This window comes from Thermobia domestica, chromosome 11 (genome assembly GCF_964235325.1).
Source record: "Thermobia domestica chromosome 11, izTheDome1.hap1.1, whole genome shotgun sequence".
NCBI lineage: Eukaryota > Metazoa > Arthropoda > Insecta > Zygentoma > Lepismatidae > Thermobia > Thermobia domestica.
In genome coordinates, this window is record NC_137464.1 from 214,921,159 (window position 1) to 214,937,203 (window position 16,045).

The 16,045-nt window shown below is 33.9% G+C and overlaps 1 protein-coding gene across 1 annotated transcript in view; it reads right to left on the reverse strand.

Annotated features, from left to right (window-relative positions):
• Nucleotides 1–16,045, reverse strand: part of glob1 (globin 1) — a 75,686-nt gene that overhangs the window by 30,214 nt on the left and 29,427 nt on the right. The window contains exon 2 of the mRNA XM_081731605.1: nt 14,001–14,173. Within this exon, the coding sequence (XP_081587731.1) occupies nt 14,001–14,170 (170 nt within the window). The 5' untranslated portion in view covers nt 14,171–14,173. The remainder of the gene's footprint in view (nt 1–14,000; nt 14,174–16,045) is intronic.

Consider the following 16,045-nt stretch of genomic DNA (forward strand, 5'->3'; position numbering starts at 1 on the left):
CAGACTTGCGTGAACGCATGTCAATCATAGTACCACAATGGACACAAATTTTCTTTGTTTCGCATAAACTCTTTCCGGAACTCTTTCGCACTTTTTTCAGAACTTGTTCTTTTACTGTTAGTTTGTGCAATGAATTGCAACACTGACTTAAATTTTACTTCTCCATTTAACAATCAAAGAGTTTCATGTAATAAATTTTTAAGTTTAACCGACGTGTGTCGTGTTAAAATAACTTTCTAATGTTTAAGTTTGTTTTGTTAATTTTAATATTTTCGGAATGTAATTCCTCTGAGCTTCTAATGAAGCGAACGAATAAAATAATTGCAAGTATGTTACTTTGAGTTTCTATCGGAATTAATTGTAAGTTCACATCATTTTTTAATATTTTCAAATTATCTTTCGTATGCTCACATATAGTTTTCGAGTAATTTATTACGAGAGGTTAAATAAATAAGGAGTTTGCACCTCAATTTTTATATTTTCACAATCAAAGATTGTTCAGAGCTTCCGCAAGAAGCGAACCAACAAAAATAATAATTATTTACAAGTTCGAAATTATTAGTATTTTCGGAACATATTTGGTATGCTCACATATAGTGTTCGAGTAATTTATTACAAGATGTTAAATAAATAAGGAGTTTGCATCGCAATTTAAATACGATCACACTCTATTTTAACAACGAAGTTCTTGCAGAACTGAATAAATGCATAACAAAAAACAATAAACTACTTTAAACCAGTTTAAACTTTAAACCAGTTTAAACTAACAAAGGAATTTTTAATTAAGTAACACAAGTTCACAACAATTTTAATATTTTCAAACATATTTGGTATGCTCACACGAAGTGTTCGAGTAATTTATTACGAGATGTTAAATACATAAAAAAATAATACGACAATTACAAATTATATCATATTATGTAATATTACTGCTACTAATTTAAAATATGATAAAGCACCTGCGTACGAGAGTACAAACTAAAAGCATTTGGGTTTTGAGATTACAAAACTAAGTGGGTTTGGGTACGAGATTACAAAACTAAATGCCTTTGGGTACGAGATTAAATTTTAAAAGTATAAATCCAGCGCAGCAAGCCGCGCCGCGCACTATAGAATTACTACTGTTAAAGTAAAGCCAATCATTGGTATACTTTCTGTTGTTAAATCATTTATTTTAAAATACCAATTTTGTTACAAAGTTACATCTAATAATAAACTTTGAAGTATATTATTGCTGATCTTTAAAGTTACAAGACTTTTGGAAGTTACATTTACTAAACGTGTACAGGAATTGTTGATACATTCTTATGTTCATCTTTGGTTAAGTTCGGCAATTTTCGGAACCATTCGTGTGATACATTAACCAACATGTACGGGAATTGTAGATAAACTCTCATGTTCATCTTCGGTTAACTTCGGCAATGTTCGGAAAACTTCGGGAAACTTCGGCAATCTTCGGAAATCTTCGGAAATCTTCGTGTGGAGTTCTTGGAATTTCCATTTATTAGTGTTGATAATAAACAATCAATAAAAAGTAAACACACTTCCTGTTTGTACTCTGCGTGCTGTAATTAGTCTAAAACAATTTTATTACGGCACTTTGTAAATTGCAATTATCGGAAAGTACTAAAGGATTAACCGATAAACTTAGAAGTATATCTTCGGTGAACTAAAAAATATAGTTAGTGAGTGGCAAGTGGTAGTGCATCGATACTAAACTAAAAAAGTTACGGGAAGTTTTATGATTGTAGTTAACGGCGAGTGTTAGTGCAATTCCCGACAAGCTTTCAAGTGTAGTGTCGGTAAACTTACAAGTAAATCTGTTGTGAACTGAAACAAGTTCGGGAAAGTTTTATTATTATATTTACTGGTAAGTGTAAAAATTCTTAAAAAGTGTATCTTTGGTCAACACATTGTAAATCATATCATAAAAGTCTACTTACGAAACCTTGTCATTTAAAAAATTGTGAAAACAAATATCAAAGTTCTGTGTACATCATTGTGTAAAATATTTACTGTATAAGACAATAATTCAAATTGCAATTACATATTTAGTGTGTCAATAATACAATGGAAGGACAGTCTGTCATCTGTACCATGTTGTCAGCACAAGAAGTACGTGAATATGAAAATCCAAACGAAGTTTTATTTACATGGGAAGTGATAACACAATGTCATGCTACGGGTGCAAGGGTAAGCAATGCAGCTTATTCCAAGTTATTGCAAGCGTTGTTTATGCATTTTGGTTGTGATCCTCATGTTGTTTTGAAAAAATGTAAGTCTGCAAGAGATATTATTGATTTGTATCATGTAGGCTTTTTTCGACAAGATAATATAAAGAATTTAGCTCGTGAAAAGTTTATGGAACTTGTGTCTGAAGGAAAAGCTAATAGTTTAACTACAGATGACTTTAGCGTGTTCATGGAAAATTTTATAAACTTTCCAAGTCCTAATACTAATACTGTATCACAACCTACCATGTATGGGAGTGGTAAAACAAATGAATATTTTCGCATTGTTAATAGTACAACCAAACAATATACTTATTTTGGACTTACGGGAAAGGAAGTTACAATTGAACGTATGCAAACTGGTGGAATAGATGATCCTGAAAAATATATTCAGTTATTATTTCAATTTGTAAAAGATCATGTGTTAAATGATGCCGATAATGATATGTATGTTGGTATAACAATAGAAAGTTCTGCTTCCACAATTAATAAACCAATATACATTTCGTGGCATCAAAAGTCGGATTTAAGCTCCGACATTTTATTTCGTAATATTGAAAATGTTTTAATAGTAATGAAAATTATTTATTAGGTGATAAAGTAAATTTCAAAATTCATATTGTTGATTCACGTAAAGGTAGGGGACGAACTATGGGTTCAGCAAAATACGTTGATCTTGTAACACACATGCATCAATGTACTATTCCTGTACAAAAGGATGTGTATTGTCTTCCTAAAAGTATTATTCTTGGAATGGGTAGGGCTGATCATCGTTATAACTTTGTATATCAATTGAAAAATCATCCTGAACGATTGATGAAACAAGCAAAGAATTTATGTGTCAGTGCTAAAGTTGACATTGAAATCCATGATGGATGTACTATTAATGATGTAAAAAAGTTTCAAAATAAGCTAGCGCCTCATTATCAAATTGTTGTTTACGAAAAAAATCGTTTAACTCGAAACTACAATGTAATTTATCCTGGAATACATGCATCAAAGAAAATTTTAATTTTGTATACTGAGGGACACTATGAATTATTACTAGTATTACAACGCTATTAAACAAGAAAGTATCAACAAGAAAGAAAGTAAACAAGAAGTATTGTTTGGAACCTTATCATAGTACCGAAAATCATAAGTGTAACTTCAAATGTCCAATGTGTGAAAAGTATCACAATGTTTGTAATAATGATAATAATATTAAACTCAAGTGCATTGATTGTCATAGACTGTTTTCTAAGGATGAATGTTTTGACAATCATAAAACGATAAATGTTTCCGGAAAGAGTTTATGCGAAACAAAGAAAATTTGTGTCCATTGTGGTACTATGATTGACATGCGTTCACGCAAGTCTGAACATGAATGTGGTGAACGTTATTGTAAAACATGTTACACATATGTAAGCGATGACCATATTTGTTTTGTTCAAACGGCTATGATGCAACATGTAGATACCTTTTTGTACATTATCTTTGATGTAGAAACAATGTTACTTCCTAAAAATGAACGAGGAGAACAAGAACATCATGTAAATTTTGTAAATTGTATTCATGCTTGTTACAAGTGTAAGGACATGAAGCTTGATGATACATGCTTTGTATGCGGTGATAAAAATGGATTCCGTTCGTTTGATTTCAACAACATTGAAGAATTTGTTAATCATGTATTAATAACTCGACCAATGTTTAAAAAAATCATTGTGCTTTCCCATAATGGCAGTAATTATGATATGCAATTCTGTGCTAAAACTTTGATCATAAACCATCATTTTACACCTGAAGTAATAATGTCAGGGCAAAAAATTATTGAAATGCGCTTAGGACAAAAGATTTACTTCCGTGACACATATTTGTATATGGGAGTTAAATTATCTAAATTACCTAAGACGTTAGGTCTTTCTACAAATTTACGAAAGGGAGATTTCCCGTACTTGTTTAATACATTAGAAAACCAAAATTATATAGGCAAAATTCCTGATCTAAAATATTTTGATCCTGATTCAAGGAGCACTGAAGATCGAGAGCAACTTATCATATGGCACAAACAACGTGTTGCAAGTAATGAGGAATATAATCTTCAAAAGGAAATGATTGAATATTGTCGGAATGATGTTAAAATTTTAGCAGAGGCTGTCATTAAATTTTCAAACTTAATTGAAGACAAAACAAATGGTATCCAATGTTTCATCGTCGCGTCAACTATTGCTAGTTTGGCAATACTAACATATCGTACCTTATATTTACCCAAAGAAATTATTCCAATTATTCCACCTTATGGGTTTGACCATCGTGATCGTCAAAGTCTAAAGGCAATGTATTGGCTACGATACTTAGAACGTACTACTGGTAGTGAAATTCTCCATTCCGGGAATGGCTTGGAAAAACAATTTGGGAGGTATAAGGTTGATGGATTTCAAAGTAAAACAAATACAGTTTACGAATTTCATGGATGTTACTATCACGGGTGTTTAAACTGTTATCCTACACTACGACACGTGTCCCTAGATTCTACCTCTAAGCAAGGTACATCACTACAAAATCGGTATGAAAACACCACCACAAAAATAGCATTTCTTAAAAAATTAAATCTTAATGTCATTGAAATGTGGGAATGTGAATGGGACCACATGGTAAAAAATGATAAAAAATTACAACAGTTTATTCAAACACAGTGTCATGATCTTGTTGATCATCTGGTACCTAAAGATAGTTTTCATGGTGGACGTACAGAATGTTTTAATGCCTTGTACGAATGTACCAGCGAAGAGTTTGTAGCATATTATGATGTTACCAGTCTTTACCCCTGGGTGATGGCACGTAAGCCATTGCCTATAGGTAAACCTATAATATACAAGGGGCCTGACTTTCCACAAGTGCAAAGTATTCATGGATTGGTTAAATGTAGTATCTTACCTCCCAAAGACTTATATTTTCCAATTTTACCATATACATGTAATGATCGCGTTTTGTTTGAGTTATGTCGTACGTGTATGGAACAAAGTGCCAACAATTGCATGCATAATGATACCGAGCGTGTCCTTACTGGTACATACTGTACTCCTGAACTTCATGTGGCTTTAGATCTCGGATACAAAATTCTACAAATTATCGAAATTTGGGAATTCAAATTATCCGGATCAGAAAATAATCTGCTTAAAGATTATGTCAATTCCTTCTTAAAAATGAAACAGGAGTCTTCAGGATTTCCTAGCTGGTGCAAAACTAAACAAGATCAAGAGAAATATATTGCAGACTATTATGTTCATGAATGCATTCAGTTAACGGAAAATAACATTGAATCAAATCCTGGTCTAAGATATATTTCCAAAATATTTCTCAATTCCTTATATGGGAAATGGGGACAAAGAACAGATTTATCTCAATCTGTAATTGTAGATACTCCAGAAAAATTTTTAAGTTATCTATGGGCACCGCAATATGAGGTACAAACTGTATTGCCTATTGGAGAGCAACATCTCATTCTATCATATAAAAACATTGAGAACAAAAACAAACCATGGAAATTTTCCAATGTTGTCCTTGCAGCCTTCATCATGTCGTGGGCGCGTCAAAAACTTTACGAGTTACTAACAGCTATAAATCCTGATCGTGTATTGTACTGCGACACTGATAGTATTATGTTTGTACAACCACGTAATGAAAAGCCTCCACTTTCTTTGGGTTGCTATTTGGGTCAGTTAACTAATGAAGTTCCTGATGGGTGGGAAATTGATGCATTTATAGGCTTAGGGCCAAAAAATTATGCCTATAGAATGAAAGAAGTTCAAACAGGGAAAGTAGATTATGTATTTAAAATTAGAGGAATAACTTTAAATCATCGTACACGACAAGAAATTAACTTTGATCATTTTTATCAACTAGTTCGGGATAAAGCTGAGAAAAAACAATTACACAATCCAGGAAGAATTGTACGTAAGCCTGGGTTTGTCATTGTATCCAAGTCTGAAGCTAAAACACATCAAAAAGTTCAAAATAAAAGACGACGATTAAATCATAACAGTATTACTGATTATAGAACATTGCCATATGGTTATCAAAGTATTAAGTGTGTTAAATGATTGGTATTCTGTGTATATGTAAATAGTAGACTGTCTAAAAGATACCATAATGTCATAACATAAGTCATAATATCATCAAATATGTCCATAAGTTTTCACGATACCTATCAGTTGGTACTTCTACGTATATATAATGTAAATATGGCAATAAGTTATTAAGAATATTCTAAGTATAGTAAATATCTTATCTATATATGTATATAAATATGCCAATATTCGAAAATAGAATATTGTAGACTATATAAATACAATAAAGCGTTACAATTTACGATAATATGTTTTATTCCTATGTCTATATCCAAACAAATATTGATATAATACGAAGTATCTGTATTCTATATAAGATAAAGGAAGAATACGTATGCTTAATATAAGGTTATTTATGCCTGTTTATCATATTTTATGTTCCTACAATAAATTATCCTAAGTTGAAAACCATGTTGACGCCATACTGTGTTCTACAAGGTGAACAAGCATCTTAGAAGTAAAAGTACGAATATATGACATTATAATACTGTAGTGAAAAAATATCTATATGTAAATGGCTTATACCATAGTAATATCCTATGTACTTAAAATATCATTACAACATGTCTAACAAGCATCTACGTACGTAAAAAACCACAATATATACATCCTAACATGCTATTCAAGGTAATTTAAAACACTTATATACATAAGGAATCAGAATATAAACCTACAATATAATCCAATATTAATATAATACAATCAGTTCAGGCATTTGCATTCATCTAGCATGTCACCAAAACAAGATATACAACTCTACATTACGATAAAATAAGGCTACAATTCAATATTAATACAATAGAAACACTTCAGGTGTTTGCATCCAGCCTAGTATAGCCCCTAAAGCTACGCAACCCAACAACACATGCTTAAAACACTTACATGCAAACGAAAGATAATATGTCTACAATATGATACATATATTCCTGTCCCGATATCAAAACCAATATACATACATACATACATGTACCCACTTACAAACTATTCATATATACCTGTAATTTGTCATTCGTCTAAGCTTCGTACACCATTAGATCCATACAGTATCCAAAACACAATATTCTATGCTAAAATCTCATATCAGCTACACATACATGTACCCACTTACAAACTAATCATATATACATGTAATTTGTCATTCGTCTAAGCTTCGTACACCATTAGACCCATACAGTATCCAAAAGATGATATTCAATGCTAAAATCTCATATCAGCTACACATACATGTACCCACTTACAAACTAATCATATATACATGTAATTTCTTATTCGTCTAAGCTTCGTACACCATTAGACCCATACAGTATCCAAAAGATGATATTCTATGCTAAAATCCCATATCAGCTACTGAAAATACAATATCAATACATAAAATACGTTTCTTAGAGTTGCGCCCATTTCCTCCCACATTATCTCATACATTTATGTACAATATGTAGTGCTCTATATTACATATATCCGCAATATACCTCTAAATATACGAAAACACTAAAAATCATTCTTTGTAACCCTTTCTTTAGCATCTCATTAATATTCATTATCATCTCATTAATATTCATAAATAATTAATTCAATAATCTAGTTTTTAATAGGATAAAATCATTTATGCGGAAATACCTTTAAAAAATCTTGTTTGAAGACTTCTTCCAAAAAGCACAAAAGGGAAAGCTGTATTACGTACACAATTCATTCACTCTTTTTCCCCTTTAAAACTCAGGTAGGAAGGGTCAGTCTTTCTCTACCCTCTACGTATGTGCCAAGGTCCTTAACTATTGCCTAACAAGTCAAACGCTAATTTAAAAGCAATCCTTTGCTCAAAATAAAAACACAGTTCCCTCCAATGCTATGTGCGGTCTCTCAGTATGAGGCAATACATTAACTTTTAAAAAGTGACACGTAACTATCTCATTCTTAAAATCTCTGTCCTCAAAATAATGACTGCTATTTCTTCGTAGTGAAAAGTCTCAGCCCGATTTAAACAAGATCTTTTACTCCATGCACAGCACATTTCACCCCTCCATCACCCTGGAACACACACATACAAACAGATGTCTATGTTCCTTTCGTTACTCCCTATCAAAGGGTTCTCTCTCTCCCACCATTCTTAGCTTACAATTTAAAACTAAATTATTTGACATGTCTTTCTCACCTCGTGCTGTTAAACTATTCTCACACACCCATATGTCACTTTTTAAGTGACACTTTCTTCTTTCTTTAAATGACAAAATGATGAAATTACGTGACACTGTTACAAAGACCATCTGTTATACATTTAACCCTTTGCTATTCATTAAACAAAGGACCCCCCATCGTTTGGTATGTGGACATATAGCAATATCCCTACTCCATTTTCCCCTCCTCCTGTGCCCTTTCCTCTGTGGTTACCTCACCTTACGACATCCCATTCTTTCTTTAGAATTAGTTTCTTGAATACCAAGACCACTGTGTTCAAGATTAACAAAAAAAGACCTGTGTGGACATGTTCTGAAGCTCGTTCAGTTATTTTTTCACCACTTGAGCGAAGAGTAAGAAAGGAAGAAACAAGTTTCTTAAAGGTTTGGGAAAAACGGTAAGTAATCAGCATAAATTGTATAAATCAACATAAAATTGTATTAAAATATATGATAAAACATATCAGAGGAAATTTGCATCCATTTTCGTGAGAAATTTGCACTGTTAATCAATTCTTGTGAGAATGAAAGAAATTTGCATGCATTTTGGTGAGATTTTTGGTCTGTACACGAATTTTGGTAGAAAATGGCGGATTTTAGGTCGATTTTGGTGAGATTTTGGGAACATCGGTAAATTTTGGTAGAAAATGGCTGATTTTAGGCCCATTTTGGTGAGATTTTGGGAACGTCGGTAAATTTTGGTACAAAATGGCGGATTTTAGGCTCATTTTGGTGAGAAATTCGGAACAAGTTGGTGAGATCTACGTGCTGTTCTACTGTGCGCTAATAGGTGGAAAGTAGTAGTGGGCCGGAGAGGGGCTATCCAAAATTATCTTTTATTACTATGATTTGGCATGAAATCATTACTTTTCAATATAATGTTTAGAAGATAATAATGTTTTAATGCTTAAATAAGAAAACTAAGCTTACAATATAACCGACTATTCAAAATGATCTTAGTTTTAATGAAAGAAATATAGTTTTCTACGTCTGCGTAAAAAACTGGTTTTCTACATGACGTATATTACTAGTAAATTACGCGTAATTTATGTAAAATACGTAACAAGTAAATTACTTTGCCAACCCTGGATGTAACACCTAAGGGCAGTACCTATGTAGCATACGGATAACGTATGCTCCGTACTGATTTATATAGTAAGCAAGAGGATACCGTATATTTGTACAATATACCGCTGTCCGGAGAACGCATTTTTCTCTGTGTAGTTCAGTATAAAATTCTTAATTTACAAAACTTACATTCAGAAAGTATGATTTATTTGACTATTGTTTTTTTCTAATTAATTAAGGAAGACATTCGCATTAAAGAGGAAGCAAAGTTAATGTGCAATATAAATTGTCATAAGAAAGAAAGTATATGGACAAATTACCTGGAACATATTAAATTTCGACAGTTAAGAATGTATTGCTTTCGCACAATTTATATATCGAATCAATTAAAATAACTTCCGAGTCGTAAGATTTAACATGCCTTGTAATCTGCATTCATAGCATTACTATAATATATTAGAATAAGGTCCTAAATGGAACCATATAGAGATGAATACAATAATTATAAGAAATTCTACAATATCATTTGCGTTTCACGATGATTCTTCATCAGGATGCAAACTTGGGACATCGTACATCAAAATGCACGCGCACTAGCCACTGGATCAGTGACGATGATATGTGCTGTTTTAGGTTCGTTATACAGGGTGTTTTAAAACAACACCGACAACGTTTGGAAGGTGATTCCTGACACCAAAATATAGACCAACCTGTGTGCACAAATGCTTCCTTTTGGAGTTATAGCCTGCCGAAAACATGAAAAAATGAACTTTAAAGGTCCATAGCTCCAAAACTATGGGACATACCGTAGTCGGATCAAGACTACGTAGGAACTAATATGTCCTCTCTCCAAAAATACATGTTTCAAAAATACAGAGTCCTAAGGTACTTCCGCAATAATTTTTGTACAGACAGTTTAGTTACGGGCATATAATCTGAAGTACTCACTAGCTACCTCTATACCAGTGGTGTCCAATTATAATGAGCCTGAGGGCCATAACCGTCTTTGCTAACAAGGTGAAGGGCCGCAGCTAATAATAATAATAATAATAATAATAATAATAATAATAATAATAATAATAATAATAATAATAATAATAATAATAATAATAATTATTATTATTATTATTATTATTATTATTATTATTATTATTATTATTATTATTATTATTATTATTATTATTATTATTATTATTATTATTATTATTATTATTATACTACAAAAGAAAAATATAAAAATGTATTTGAAATATTACATTCAATGTGATAAATGAGGGTGACTAGGAGAGTTTACAAGGGCTGGGATATCTACATCCAATCCTGTTGTTGCGAGCTGCAGAAGTTGTAAAAGAAAAGAATCTCCAAGGCAGCTTCTGAAGCGGTTCTTCACAATTTTCATGGTGAATTGGTATGGTTGGTTTGGTTTGGTTAATTGAAGTAATCGTTCTTTCAGCAACGATGCCTTGCCTATAGCTACATTACTGACTCCAGTGTTGCCTTGGATGTCCGGGCCTTTTTGTTGTACAGAAGCGCTAAATGGATGCCTTATTTCGAAAGAAGAGTGGAAACATTAAAAGAATGAACATAAATGAAAATATTATCAGTAATAACAATCGTATGTTGTGAGAGCTTTGTGGGCTGCAGAAAATGGTTTGGCGGGTCGCATGCGGCCCGCGGGCCGCCATTTGGACAACTCTGCTCTATACAAATTGTTGCGGAAGTACTGAAGGGTTCTCAAGCATGTATTTGTGGATAGAACACATATTAGTTCCTTAGTAAAGTCTTGAGTAAAGTTTTGGAGCTATGGACCTTTAAAGATCATTTTTTCACGTTTTCGGCAGCGTATAACTCCGAAAGGAAGCATTTGTGCACTCAGGTTGGTCTATACTTTTTATCTTATCTTGATGTCAGGAATCATCTCCCAGACGTTGTCGGTGTTGTTTTGAAACACCCTGTATAAACAATATATCCCACTTGTTTCTGATGTAACAAGGAATGCTTATACAGGATGTCCATAATGTCTGAGCACATGGGAGAAAAACACATTTAATGAATAATATTTTCAACATGATTTCCGCGCTATTCAATCTACAATTTGATGCGCTTTGCAAGATTAAGTTAAACTCGATGGAATAGGTCTGAATTGTCGTCTATTTCAGACACTGACTGGTAATGCGTTTTGTCAGCTGGTTTAACTTTCTCTTTCAGCATAGCACAGAAAAAGAAATTAAGGGGAGAAAAGTGGCGAACGAGGGGACCACTCCACATGACCTCCCAATCCAGTGAGAAAAATTGTCATTCAACCAATCTCTAACAGTTGCAGCAAAATGGTCAGGAATCCCATCCTGCTGAGACCAATCTGTAAGTCCCTCACCCAATCTCTCAATTGGAGGCATCAATTTATCTCTCAGCATGTTCAGATAAGAAACAGGTATACCAGTGATGTCAACAAACATTTTGTGGTAAAAAATTCGGGTCTAGGTCAAAAAACCCACAGCCAAAACCCCCACACTCAAGAAATGTCAAAACGCCCACACGATCGGTCATAACTCCCACTCAAATGGACAAATCTCCCAAACACACGAACGGTCAAAACCCCCACAGCCAAAACTCACACGCTCAAGAAATGTCAAAACTTCCACATGATCGGTCATAACTCCCACACAAACGGACAAATCTCCCAAACGCACGAACGGTCAAAAAAAAACCCCACAGCCAAAACTCCCACACTCAAGAAATGTCAAAACGCCCACACAATCGGTCATAACTCCCACACAAATGGACAAAACAGCCACACATAGCAACGGTCATAATCCCCACATAAATGGACAAAACTCCCACACAAATAGTCAAAACTCCCACATGCAGAAATTGTCACAACTGCCACACAAATGGACAAAACCCCCACGCAGTCGGACAAATCCCACACACACTGAAATGATTATGATTGCACATCTTTGTTGCGTCTTTTTATGACGCCTACTTTAGTGTTTCTGTCATTAGAAAACAGTGCAAGAAGAATAGTTGCAGCATCAGTTTAAGTGGAATAAAAAATGTTATTAAAAAGTACAAGGGCAAGACATGCAACCAGGATCATTTCAGAGTGTGGGAGATTTGTCCGATTGTGTGGGGGTTTTGTCCATTTGTGTGGCATTTGTGACAATTTCTGCATGTGGGAGTTTTGTCCATTTGTGTGGGGGGTTTTGTCCATTTATGTGGGGATTGTGACCATTGCTATGTGTGGGAGTTTTGTCCATTTGTGTGGGAGTTATGACCGTTCGTGCATTTGGAAGATTTGTCCGTTTGTGTGGGAGTAATGACCGATTGTGTGGGCGTTTTGACATTTCTTGAGTGTGGGAGTTTTGGCTGTGGGGGTTATGACCGATTGTGTATTTGGGGGATTTGCCCATTTGTGTGGGGGTTATGACCGATTGTGTGGGCGTTTTGACATTTCTTGAGCGTGGGGGTTTTGGCTGTGGGAGTTTTGACCTGTTTCCAAAAATTCATAAGAATGCTAATTTCATTTAGCGTGTAAAACATACACAGATTCACGTGATGAGTTAGCAACTGACGCATTTATTTTAAAATATAATTACAATTTTCTCATATCCTCTTGACTCAAATATATCTGTTTAGTAGGAAGAATAAATCATGATAAATGGAAGTCAAATAACTAGAAATACTGTACCTTACTAGGACTGCACAATAAAAGTAGTTTTTTTCTTTCGTTTTCACTATACAGTTAAGGGAATGATGCATATTATTAAGGTATTAAGGGGGCAGATTACTAAATATGATGCAAAAGCTAACCATTTTTTTCTTTTGTCCGTTTTTCGTAAGTGAAAAGAGATATTGAATTGCAACTTATCACAATAATATATAATGTTATTCTACACCCGAAAATATGAATGGGAAGAATTTTCAGTGTTGTGATCCATAAAACTCATAGTTTGGCCAGAATATGATTTATTCAAAAATATAGGTTAAGGCAGCGACTAGAAAAATGAACTCAACGGTAATTGATGACTTATCATGTTGTCTTGGCACTTTGTTAACTACTTTTTAAATAATATTTGTATTTATTTTGAAATAAACAGAAAGTGTAATTTTAATAACTTTCTGTTATTCTGTAGTAAGTTACATTTCATTATCTCCTTTCACTTACGAAAAACCGGTAAAAGAAAAATGATTAGCCTTTTTATCATTTTTAGTAGTCTTCCGTCTTAAGTAAAATAAAAAAAAAAAACCTCAAGAAAATTAGAGTTTGAATAATGGAGAGTTATGGTCGAATTTGAAAAGATGCTGATGGAGAAAAAAAGAAAATATAAATTACTAGTTACTCGTAGAAAAAAAATACATTTTGACAATTTCTTGACATGATTCCTTAATACTTTACACCAAGAAATAATATTATATCTTACATTAATAACAAATCTACTCCATGTTGTTTCAGATTCTTTCGTGCTAGGTCCCACGTGTGTCTGACAGCTTTTACCTGTCGTGGAGTCAGCCCTGTTGTACAATTTGGTTCATCCATGTTAGGGTTCACTTTCGCTTTGGTACTGAAAGTTACACTACCACTATTTCCCATAACCTGAAATACAATAATAAATTACATTAGAACTTATGGACCTGAATCCAGGACTTTTCGTTTAGAAAGCAAGAGCGTAAATCGTTCCCATACGCATTAATAACACAGGTCTGCAAAAATAAAACAATGCTAAGCTGTTTCGGTTTAGTTAACTGATTCGTATGTGTTGGGGTGCGCTGAATCCAGGAATGGTAAACGTTTTGTCCTGGGACGTCTGGGTTTCGAACAAATGGGTGATCATTGTTGAACAAAAATATGAACACAAATATGCGATTTACAAAAACACAATTAACAGCGTAACACAAATTAATGCACTGAAACACGCACACACGTGAAGACAAAAAAGTAATAACACTCTCAATCAGATTGCTTGTGAAATCGTATTTTTTTTAAGGTCAAACTTCGTTTGGAGCTTGTCCTTTTGTAGGTGGCTGCCGGAAGATTCCTAAACAACATCCAGCAGTAGTTTGCCATCATCGTAACACTCTAGTTCCCCTGATACCGTCGTTCCTTTTCTTTGATATCTTGATGGAAACACTCCCCCTGCTCTTCACTCACTGCTCCCATATTGTCAAGAAAGTAGTCAAGGTGGGAGTTGAGAAAATGGACTTTTAAGCTCATGGAGAAACCAAGCTTTCGGAAAGCGTGCAACATTTTTCCAACATTTCCTTGTACTGTGGGTCCTTTCGGTTTCCCAAAAACTTTTTGATGACCACAATAAAGGCAACCCAAGCCTCTTTCTGAGTTGGAGTCATCGAAGTGATGAAGTCTGTCGGATATGAGTTTTCTAATATCAGGGCCAACAAAAAAAACCTTTCGCAGTTTTCATGTCGCATACTCGTAGTATTTGAGCAACAAACAGTGTAACCAGAACTACTTACCATTGTTTTAAAAATTTAAGATGTAATCTTATTAAATTTGTTTTATTAACGGATTTATTGTTTTTGGTTTTTCTTTGTAATCTCGTACTCTCATTCATGACACACTACGATATGCGTCAGTGATCCCCATCCGGACCAATATACACGTATTTTCATGTTTCGGGGAGCATAAATACATTTAATCTTCCATGTTCTTTTTTTATTTTCGTGTGATGCATTTGCAATTTAGCGATTTCCAGCTACCTGTTGGACCACGTTACATTTCGATTGTGCAAAAATTTGACGTGTCCCGGGAAAATTCTTCTGTCCCAGGAAGAAACAGGGGTTCATTTTCGACTTCGGTGCACCCAGAAGCTTAAAAATCAGCTAAACTTATGCAAACAGCGTTTTGGTTGCAGACCTGTGTAATTTAATGATAATGGATAAAATTACTATTTTTCGAGAAGATCCTATTCATGTTCCTTGTTCATATCATTACTTTTGTGTCGCTGTAAATAGTAATTTTATGAATTTATTCAAAAGAAACTGTTCCATTAATTTAATGTTGATACCTTGGGCCAGTGTTTATCCACACATGAGAGAGTCACCCTCTATGTCCCGTCCTGAATTATATATAGAAATCAATACTGGTCCGAAAGCGGACTCAAAAGTCTGGATACTCCTTTGTAACTTGGAAATAATTGCATGTACTACGACGTGGTGACAACGCCAGTTTTTAGGAGAGGGACAAGCGAAGAGAAAGATATTCTGAGAAGCAGCCATTTTTCTAGTACTGAAAAAGAATAATAATCAGGCCCGTAGCCAGCCCAAAAATGTAGGGGGAGCCCGATCCAACCATATTATAGTTCATTCGTAAACCCACCGTGAAAATTTTGGAGGATCAGTAAAAACTTACGGGGCCGGACCCCGTGCCCCCACTCGTGGATAAGGGTCTGATAATAATTTATTACTTGACTTACATTAAAATACATCGGGCCTTATGCAGAGTCGTTCT